We start from the raw sequence: 10,911 nt of genomic DNA, 5'->3' as shown, positions 1-10,911 counted from the left end.
ACCACCCTCGTTGTTTCCAGCTGAGTGGTGGAGGAGATTCCTCAACACATGGATTTAAGGAGCTGGAAGGTTAACAAAGCTCCAGGCTGATGATTTCAAGGCTGATGGGCCACATTTTGAATACTGACGAATGCAAATTCAGTCTTGCATCACTTGGGTGGGGTGTAACTCAAAAAGGAGACTTGGAAACATAGTGGCTCTTCTGGTCAACATGGTGGTGTATAGCCATGAAGGGGAGAACATCCCACATGCCTCACGCAGTGCAATATATATGTGGGGAAGAAAAGAACAGTTTCCCACAATATCTATGCATTTACATGCTGAGAAAAGAGACAATTGAGCAGCCACAACACAGGCTGGATGCTCAAACTGCTGATGGAGACCCTGCATCTTCAGGAGCTCTTGGCTTTCAGACCCACCAGTTTGGGGAGCACAGCGCCAGACAGTACAGACAGTCTCCTCGTCCACTTGGATGGGGTGGAGAAAAAATGCTCCATCTTTGGTGCCTGAACCCCTGTTCAGCTCAGTATGAACAAGTGGGACACTCTTGGGAGGATTTTCCTTTAAATTTTCCTATCTTTTAATGCTGCTCCTTCCACCTTATGTGTCCTGTCGCACCCCACTGTGCCAGCAGCTCTTTCAGCTACACAGAAGGTGCTGTCTCAGGGCCCGGGCTCCCAGCCTCTCCCTGCAGAGGCCACCAGCAGCTGTGGCACAACACAGCTCTTGCTTGAGCGGGGTGCAAGGAGCCACAGCACACACCAAACACAAAATGTCCCTGACAACAACCTGCCAGGCCCGTGCAGGCAGGCAGACAGACAGACAGCACGTGGCCGTGTAGCCTCAACAAGGTGGCGATACGAACACCGTGACTGCAGAGCAGCAGCGAGCACCTCGGCAGCCGCAGCGGGCAGGAGCGCACAGCGCAGCAGGCAGCCGCGGCTGCCTCCAGAAGGAGCTGTGCCGCCATCGCCACCGACCTGAGGCAACTACCGGCTCCTTGTGCTCCCAGCCAGCCTGAGGGACGGTATCGCCCCCCGAAGAAGCCAGTGACCGGCCGGGGTAGGCTTGCGGCTGGCCAAGGGTGGACGCTGGAGGCCGAGGCAGCCGCCAGGGTGCTGCCAGCCGCAGCCGCGGGGCACCGAGCAGCCAGGCCGCGCCGCCGGGCGGCGTGAAGGCGGCCGAGCGCCGCCGCAGCGCAGCCCGACCGGCCCTGCCCGGCCCTGCCCTGCCCTGCCCTGCCCCGCGGGGGGCGGCCCGGCCCGGCCCGGCCCGGCCCGGCGCGGCGCGGCGCGGCCCGGCGGCACGTGGTGGCGGCGCGGCCCATGTGACCGGCCCTCCCCGGCCGCCGCGGCTCATCCCCCGCCCGGCCGAGTCCCCGCCCGCCGCGCCCCCAGCGCAGCGCAGCGCTCTCCTGCCTGCAGCAGCCCCGCACCGCAGGCAGCCCCGCCGCCCAGGGAGCCGGCGCCATGGTAAGGGAGGCGCGGCGCGGCCGAGCGGGCAGGGCGGGGGGGCGGCCGGCGGCGGCGGGGGTAGGGACCGGGGCAGCGCGGCCCGGCGGGCGCGGGGCTGAGCTGAGCTGGGCTGGGCAGGGCAGAGCAGGCCCGGCGCGGCCCGGACCGTCCCGTCCCTGCGGCCTCCGGCGGCCATTTTAGTCTAATTTTAGCCGGGTGCGGGGGAAGGGGCGGTGGGAGCGGCCGCGGGGCAGGAGCGGGCGGCGGGGCGGGCCGCGGCGGGGCCGGGAGCCGGCGGCTGGGGCCGGGCGGGCGGCGCAGCGCTCCCTGCGGCATCGCCCGGGCGTGCGAGGGGCGGTCTGCGTGCCCGAGGAGCGGGGGCCGGCCGGGGCTGCGGGGAAGGGGCTCTGGCTGGGCCGCCGCTGCGGCCCGCCCGGGCCCGGGGGGTGTGCCCGGCCGGCGGGGGAGCGAGCGGCTGGAAGCGCCGGTGCCGCTGCGGCCGGAGCGAGGGCGAGCGGGGCTGGAGGGCGCGGGGCGGCGGGACGCCCGTGCCCCGGGACGCCCGTGCCCCGGAGGCCGCCGCCGTCCCCGCGAACAAAGCCCGTGCAGGGAGCAGGCGGGTCCCGCGGGGACAAAGCCGGCGGCTCCCGGGGCGTCTGCACCTGCCTTCCCCGGGCAGCCGCGCCGGCAGCGCCCGCCTCTTCAGGCGCGATGGTTGGAGCGGGAGGAAGGGCGCTGCGGAGGGGGTGAGCTCGCTCCCTCGCCCTGGGCTGTGCTACATTATTTCCTTTTTGCCGTCAGCTCCCCGTTTGGCCGGGCTGTTTTTTGTTTTCTTCCTGTTTGAGGCTCCGGTTTTGAACTGCTTGAGAGCCGTGTGGGAAGCTGTGTACGTTGTATCTGGCATTTTTTGTGGAATCGAGCAGTACTCGTGCAGCAGTACCAAGTAAAATTGAGGAGTTTTTAAAGGGCGGTGTGGAAACTGACACAATGCAGAAAACATTTCTGCTGCTTGTGGAGCCTTACATCACCCAACCAAATGAGAGTCATGACGGTGCTGGATGTGAACTGCTGCTGTAGCGATTGTTCCACTAAGAAAAAAAAAAACAACAACAACAACCCCCGAACAAAAAACCTAGCCCAACACAAAACTACAAACTCCTCTCCTATGTTCAGTTCCCACCCCTTGCCCCGCTCTCCTCCTCCCCCCAAATAAGCCAAGTGCATTCTAAGGTAATGGAAAACTGCTGAAGTACTAGTAAAGTTGTATGCCTACTACTGCTATCCAGGATCACAGCTGGAGAGGCTGAGATCTGCAACAAGAGAGTACAGAATGCACACCTTTATATCTTCTGCTCCAGTCCCACAAAGTTTACTAAATTCATAGCGTGTTCAGGTTGAATATGGTATTTTTATTCTTACGGGGGCAGGCAGACTTCTTTATCTAGCAGTGTGGGCTACCATATTTTCTACTAAGTGTTAAGTTTTTGCTGTTTAAATTATTACTTTGATCTCATTTTACAGGCTTCTGGAGTAACAGTGAATGATGAAGTCATAAAGGTTTTTAATGACATGAAAGTAAGGAAATCTTCAACCCCAGAGGAGATTAAAAAAAGAAAGAAAGCCGTTCTCTTCTGCTTAAGCGATGACAAAAAGCAAATAATTGTAGAGGAGTCAAAGCAGATATTGGTTGGTGACATTGGAGACACTGTGGAAGACCCCTATACAGCCTTTGTGAAGTTGCTACCTTTGAATGATTGCCGATACGCTTTGTATGATGCCACATACGAGACAAAGGAATCTAAGAAAGAAGACCTGGTATTTATATTCTGGTGTGTAAAGTCAAAGCTTGCTGTTAAAATTGAATATTCTGGAGTTAACGCTGGATGACTGAATAATTGTTTTGTTGTGGTTTTTTTCTTTACTTTCAAGGGCTCCTGAAAGTGCACCTTTAAAAAGCAAGATGATCTACGCAAGCTCTAAAGATGCCATTAAAAAGAAATTTACAGGTACAGACCTAATAATCTTTCGCTCATTAGTTGCAGTGCTGTTTAGATGTTGAGGTTCTCACAAGTACATTGTTGTCCATCTGTCTTTCAGGTATTAAACATGAGTGGCAAGTAAATGGTTTGGATGATATTAAGGACCGCTCAACACTTGGAGAGAAACTGGGAGGCAACGTGGTAGTTTCACTTGAAGGAAAACCCTTATAAAAAGACAGACAAGTGCCATCTGGATCTAAGGAGCTTCCATTTCTGCAGCTCTTTCAATTGGAATAGTATTAGTCTCCCCATCCCCTTCCCTCCTTAAAAAATAAGTCCCTTCCCTCATGCCCCTGAAGGAGATGTCATTGTTAAGCAGTCTACCAGTGATTGCCATTAGACTGTTTAATCCTGGTAGTTTTATGTAGGATCCAAGGAATGCTTTCACGTCATACACTTAGCCAAAACTGACGTTGCAGGCATTTCTTGCAACATGTAAAATGAATGTGATAGTCAATGTGAATAGTCTAGCAGACAGCAAAGGGTAAGCTAATTGAATGCCTTGAAAGTATTGTCCACTGGTCGGATGGTAGACTCTATACAGTATTACTTACAGTTGCACTTGATTGCAGTTCCATGAGGCTCTTGTGCATTCATACACCTCACCTGCCTTGACAAGCCTATTTTTGTGACATGGCAGCACACAACACTATGCATTTAAAGCACTTTTTTGTAATATGTTTGACCTGACCCCCTCCCCCCCTAAAGGAATGCCAATTAAGTTGCTGTAACTGTGTCATCGAATTATTGTAGTACCTCGGTTTCATTCCTGTTACATGCATATCTTTATAAATGAAGTAGCTGTTACGATGCCTTTTGTTTTCCATTGAATGTACACTACTGAACAGGAGTAGAAGTTATCTGTTTACCATGTGAGTCTCGAAACACTAAAGTTCTGTAAAAACATCAGTCATGGTGGCAATTTCTGTATTAAAAAGAGCCTTAAATGGAACATTGTTTTTTGACATCAAAAACTGGCCACGCTGCAATAAAACTTGTGGCTTATTACAGAACGTTGCCTTGTTTTCATTGGAAAATAATAGTTTTTAAGTATGTTTAATTTAAGCATATTTCAAATAACTTCTGTGGAAACTATTGTAAAGATAAACAATCATTAATTTCATCTTAAATAATGCAAGTTTTTCATTCCTAGTAATGATTTAGGCGCTGCTTTACAATACTTTGTGGCTCTGTTCTGATCATTTGATAAAGGACCCGATCCTGGTTTACTGGTAAAGAAGCTACCACTACTAGAGACCATTAGTTCCATGAAATGCTTGTGTCAGACATGTAAAAATATGAAGTAATTAACCACACAGTGTGTTTCATACCTGAATGTTCTTAAAGTTCTACATGCCAGAGTAAAATCTTGCACGAAATCCTACAGCTTGCCACCTTTTTTTGGGTAAGATTATGTATAATGAGAGTTATACCATATGCAAATTTGACTCTGGTAAATAATTTCTGTTTCTTGAGTGTTTCAGTTATGATGGACTTGGTGCAAGAAATAGCCTAAATGAACTGTTCTGCTTTGTTAGTGTCTGTGTAAATAGAACTGGAAAGTGTTTGCCACTACGGAGGCTTGCACTGGGGACATGTTTTGGCTGAGAGCCAAATAATGCTCTCCTTATAGAGAATTTGATCTGCTCTCTGTGAGCAATCCTCCGTTAGCCAGAGCTATTTATGGCAAACACATGCTTTTGTATCTTGTCATCGTTATCCACAAATGGCAAAACTGGACATGATTCTCCTGGTATGCATAAAGGAGCAGTTAGGCAGCCACTTGCAGACGAACTGTACATGCTGCTTGAAGGAATGCTCTTTATCATTACCTTATTTTAAAAAGTTGGTAGAGTAGAACTGTGGAGGTTTTAAATTCAGGCCCTTTATGTTCAGTCCATAACCCCTTTTCAACAAGGAAGCAGATAATAATCAGAATTTTTTGCCTTTTTTTTTTTTTTTCCCGCTAGTTTAAATAACCTAGTGGTACTGTGTTTAGGCTCTCTTGTCCTGTAGAACTTTAAGACTTTGTTTCAGGCTTCTGGCTGTCCCTATGACTCGCACACCTCATTGTGTTAGCTGTTCTATGTAGACTAAATTTTCCTAGAATTTAACTAAAAAGGCATGATGACCACTGACTTACTAAGTGTATTAATTAGTCTTGGTTTTGTTCTACAAAACTCTCCTTTCAGGTACCTTTTAAGGTTGAGGAAGTAATGATGGTATGCATGTTGTCTAGATATAAAAAAAAATAATTATCTTTTTATTCCTCAAAATAGTCTCTTTATTTCTGATTATTCACGTTGTGTGCAGAGCCCAGTTTAATGTAAAAATCTACTTTGTGCTTTATGTTTTACTTGAGTTCAGTACAGTATAATGAAATGATCTTTTAACTGATTTTCACAAGGTATACATGGTTTCTTTAGATAAAGCCAAAACTAAAAATGTTACATTTTAATAAAGCGTTTGAAGTTCATTTTAGACAGTAAACTTTTTTAAGCAGTACTGTGTTTAAATTTATTGTTTGTCTCTGCTGCAAACACTCTGGAAAGATGTCTGTGGCTTCTAAGTTGAATATTAAAGGTTACTTTTTTTTTTTTTTTCCTTTTTTAAACTAGCTTAGGTCTATATTCACTCAGTCCAAGTAGATATAAAATTGAAGCACAAACTGTATTTATGTAAGATTCCTACCAAAACAAGCTTTGGATCCAAAAGGATCAACCTGCCTTCAGTTTGTTCTTGAAATGACTGACTGACTGATGTGAGGTCCAATCTTGATGGCTTGCTTTAAAAAAAAAAGCTAAACAAAACCACACCAATAAAGTGCTACAGAACTGTTCTGTTTGAATTATAAAACAAATGAGAGACAGCTGGCATCTGTTCCAAAATGGTTTGTCAGCTGTTGTTTTCTGTCATTATGCAAAATGGTGAGGGCCTCATTGTGATCGAGAAGTGGAGGAAAATCCTCTCAAGTTGAGTATCTTCTGTGTGACTCCATGTAGACATGACTTCTGGGTATCTTGGCTTCAGTTATTTTATTGATAAATACCATTTTCATGAGAGTAGCTTGTGCAGAAAAGGCATTTTTCTTCTAAAAAAGAGCCCCCTCTAAACCAGCAGTTGTATTGTTTGATTTGGTAAATCCTGGAAGAGGTACAGACATACAGGTTTGATTTCTCTGAAAAGGGAAATCGGTCCAATACTACTGTGAGGTTTATGCTTGTGGTGATGCAAATACTTAAATTTATATGGACTTGAGTGTAAGAATCGCTCCTAGTCCAGTCATGAAATGTTTTTTGAGTATGTTCAGTTAAAACCCAAAGTGTTTCTTTAAGTGGAAGAGTCTTTTTCTGCTGTACTATTCTCTGAACAAGTGATGGAATACAGCAATTGCCACAATTTGATAATAAGCTTTACTCTCTTATGCCAATTCCAGTGTAAACCAAATTTTCATGTCTGCCTGTTTTTTTTATAAACTTCTGTAAGTTCCCCTTAGGTTGTGGTGGTGAGTTACTGGCTGTAGAGTGAAAACATGGCACTAATGGTGGATGAAAAATCATCAATGTAGCACCTGTCTATAAGTATTGAATTTCTTTTGAAATATTTCTGATTTTGAAAACCTGGTATAAATAAAATTAATTTAAATGTCTTTGGATGTCGAGTATGTTTGTGTGATAGGCAGCACCTGCACTCATCACTTTGCTGTTGCCTTTGGGTTGGCTGGCAGCAGCCCAGACACTTGGAAAAGAGAGCTGCTGGAGTAAATGTGTGGAATATGTGCATTTTTGTAATGGGTTTCACTTCCCATTCAGTTTAATAGCTGTAGGAAAAGCCAGCACCAGTGGCTCTGGAGATAGGTATAAGGAAATTTTCAGTGGCTTGGTGCTGCCTTTGTGTTATCTTGGGTCCCAGCTCATATGTTCAGACAATTAGATGTGTTGGTTATTTTTTAAGATAGCAAAGAGTATGTTTATACTAAGACTTGGAAGAAAGTGGCCTGATGGGGTGTGAAAAAGGTGTCTCCATGACGAATGATCAAAAGATTATTTTTTTTGTTTGTTTCAGTTTTATCTCTCCTGTTAATGTAAAATTTCTTGGATCTAGGAAGAGAGTTTTGTAAACAAAGTTGTCAAGAAACAGATTAATTGGATTCTCTGGGGAAGACAGGCTTTTACACTGTAGATAAACAATCTTTTTAGCGTTTGCCTAACACAAGCTATGTATGTGGCTGCAGGTAATGTATATGAGCGAAAGGCTTCTATGAAATCAAATATCTTAAATCACTGCTTAGTTTAAAAATGTCCTATTCTTACTATATTCATATCCAGTGCTTGATGCCCTGTTGAATTTGGGCATTTCCCTGCCTCACCCCCTATGCTGTTAAATCTACAATAAACCCCATACATCTTACTGTTCTTTGCATTATTTATATCTGCTATCTGCTAATACCTGGGGGGACAAGTGAAAAACTCAAGCCCTTTATGGGAAATTCAAAGAGGTAACATAATGTTTGATGATACGATATAGTTTTTTTTTTTCTGTATTGCTTACAGCAAAAATGTGTGCGTACTTCTGTTCATAGAAATTTGGGGGCACTGAAAGTAATTTTGGCATTGTCTTTTAAATATCTCATTGGAGGTTAGCATTTCTGTTGTCAGCTTTACTTTGTATTTACTTAGAAAACTGATGATTGGAAAAGAAACTTGAAGGTGCTGCTGATTAGAAGTTTCTAAAAGTCAGGTTATAAAATTTCTATACCCGGTTCAGTTTCCCGCTGTTAGCTTAATTTTTATTCTTGTGTGAACAGGCTTAGGAATGTGTGTGTAGCTGTAATCGTGCCTTCTCCTCTTCCACCTATTTATTTTTAAAAACAGCTGTGTCACTGCAAATCCCTACCATCTGCCCACCATCTTCTGTAAAGCTTTACGGACAATCTCCACTTGTACCTTTTAGTATCTGTTTTCCCCCTCTCTTGTTTGTGATTGTAGGGATTTGATTTAGAAAACCTAAGCGCTGCAATATTATGCTCCTCAAAAGCTTTTCTATTATGCAGAAAGTTAAAAGCATCAGTTACTCTTTGGTGAGCACAGCTGCAGAGTATACATTGGCTTGAAAAAAAATAGAGAGATGCGATTTTGAGAACTGGTTTAGAGAGCCGTATTTGTGTCTGCTTCCTCTTAGTGGCAGCACTGCTTTCATCTGTGACCTTCTATTAAGGCTAATGTGAGAGCTAAGCTTTCCTTCCATTTTAGCTGTTTCAAGAGAAAATTGAATGTGCATGTAGCAAACAAGGTGCAGAGAAGCAGAAGAAGGTTTAGAAGACGCAGTTTTTCATAGAGACCTGTAGATTTGAGGGGGGGAAAGGGTTACAGCAGAAGATCTGTTTCATTTTAATTTCAACATGAGCTTGCAACTGTAAGGACTGAGCTTATGTTACCTTTTTCTCTGCCTGAATATACTGATTCCACAATCTCAACCAGCTCGATGCTTTTAAGCAATAAAATGTGGTTATACAGGTCTGTATCAGTGAAATTTGTTTTATTCCTACAAACATGAAGCCATGCTATAATGGGGCTTTTGGTTAGTGATATGCAGGTGGTGCACCTAAGCTGCATTTGAACAACCTGTTAAAAATGTCTATTTTTTGATTACACTTAATACAATAATTAAGCCATTACAGAGGCTTACAGTACAGAGGATGAACTGCTGTAGTTCTTAATTAGGGGACTGCAAGTGCCAAATATAATTTATGATCATATTTTAGATTCTTAACCCTATCGCTTAAGCATGACATAGACTTGAAACACTTCCCAGTTCATAGAATTCATTGCATGCATAAATTCTTTTAAGAAGCAGTGGCATAATTTTAGCTCTACTGTACTGATGCAGAATCTGTCACCTGAAGGTTTTTATTCTTCTGTGCTGGTCAATTCCCTGTGTAGTGCTGCATTATTTCTCTTCATCCACACTTCAAAATCAGTTCCCAGAACTCTCCTTCCAAGTAACCAGAATTCCTAAACAATATTTATTCTGTGTGACTAAAGTAGAAAGGCATCTTGTAGAACACCCATAGGAAACAAATGCATGGCATTAGCCTGCATGGCCACTGAGCGTGTTTGGCCCTGCACGCCATCTCTGATTGTTGGGTTATTCTGATGAGTCCATTTGAGTTTGTGTGCAGCAACCCAACCCAGAAATGTGTGGAAAAAGAAAAGAATGTCTTACTTTTTCTCAGACAAAGACTTTACAGGCTGGCTGGATGCCTTGTTCACTGGTAAGGTCGAGTGAAACAGCTACCAGGGTCACACTGATAACCACTTTGGATTTTTACCTGTTTTGACAAAAACACCTGGCTTTGATTCTAGCCAGTTCTGTAGATTTACTTTGATAGGTGCAATAGTTGGAAGTATCTTCAGGAGAATGTTTAGATATATAACCTTTTGATAATTCTGGTAGCTGGTTTACTCTCATTATTATTTTAATTTAGTCACTTCAACTCCATTACAATTTTAACTGCTTGAAGGTCAGCGTTGCCAATATAATGTTCACAACACAGCATAAATAAGATGAAAAAGTCATCATCATCAAAATTGCTAATAAATAAATTTGAATTCTACAGCCTGGTCTCAGTTTTGCAAGGAGGATGACAACTCTCTTAAAAGTCAAGTGGTCTTCCAATGAGCTTAACACCTGCCATAGATCTTCATGATAGTGTTGAAGAGGTGTTGGAGCATTCACATCGGAGCAGTCTGCTGTGCTTTCTTGCATAGCTGGATAAATATCCTGTTCTGGGATATGTTGAGGTTACTGTGGCATGAATGTCTAAAGCTTTTAACCTCCTTTTGCATTCTGAATACAATGGACAGACTGCAATTACAGCTTTTTCTTATGGTAATGCAGTCAACCTTTCAGCTATGAATTTTATTTTTGTCATGATGAACAGAAGGGAGAAAATAATATTTCTCATAGTACTGTGCAGAGTAAGGCCAAAATACAGCACAGGAATTACAGGGGACATCATAACCATTTTCAGCTATTGTGGCTGTTCCAGCAGATAGATGTGATCCTGTCAAACTGGAGTTGTGGATGTGTCCTGGTAGACTCCAGAAAAGAGTTGTGGTGAGAGTCTGAGTATCTGGTGCTCTAGCTCTGTCCCTGCAACATCTCTGAAATATCTCAAGGCTAATGCCTACCGTAGACTTTGTTTTTCAGGAATATTATATTGCTTCTCTACCCTGCTTCAGAAGTTGGAGTGACCAACAGCTCAAGGCATCTTCAAGAACACTAGGACTGGTGCTGCTGCTAACAGTCAAATACAAAGTTGAGGTAATTCCAATAATACCTCTGTTCACATCGGATTCAAGAAGCACCTGTCTGTATGTTTATCTGCAGTTATCCTATGCACAAAGTAATAATGT

At 44.4% G+C, this 10,911-nt stretch overlaps 1 protein-coding gene across 1 annotated transcript; it reads left to right on the top strand.

Moving 5' to 3' along the window:
- Positions 1-1,341: 1,341 nt before the first annotated feature.
- CFL2 (cofilin 2) lies at positions 1,342-7,142 on the top strand. The gene is made up of 4 exons (XM_051621681.1): positions 1,342-1,472; positions 2,976-3,283; positions 3,384-3,460; positions 3,552-7,142. Exons 1-4 carry the CDS (start codon positions 1,470-1,472, stop codon positions 3,662-3,664), a joined length of 501 nt encoding a protein of 166 aa, XP_051477641.1. The 5' UTR covers positions 1,342-1,469; the 3' UTR covers positions 3,665-7,142.
- Positions 7,143-10,911: the final 3,769 nt, after the last annotated feature.

The sequence above is a fragment of the Apus apus genome, chromosome 5 (assembly GCF_020740795.1).
Source record: "Apus apus isolate bApuApu2 chromosome 5, bApuApu2.pri.cur, whole genome shotgun sequence".
NCBI lineage: Eukaryota > Metazoa > Chordata > Aves > Apodiformes > Apodidae > Apus > Apus apus.
This window is presented reverse-complemented; position numbering and strand designations above follow the sequence as displayed.

Excerpts from the sequence above, each read along its gene's own strand:
- CFL2 (XM_051621681.1), top strand. Across the intron at positions 3,284-3,383 it reads GACCTGGTATTTATATTCTG|GGCTCCTGAAAGTGCACCTT; the intron begins GTGTGTAAAGTC and ends TTTACTTTCAAG. Across the intron at positions 3,461-3,551 it reads CATTAAAAAGAAATTTACAG|GTATTAAACATGAGTGGCAA; the intron begins GTACAGACCTAA and ends TCTGTCTTTCAG.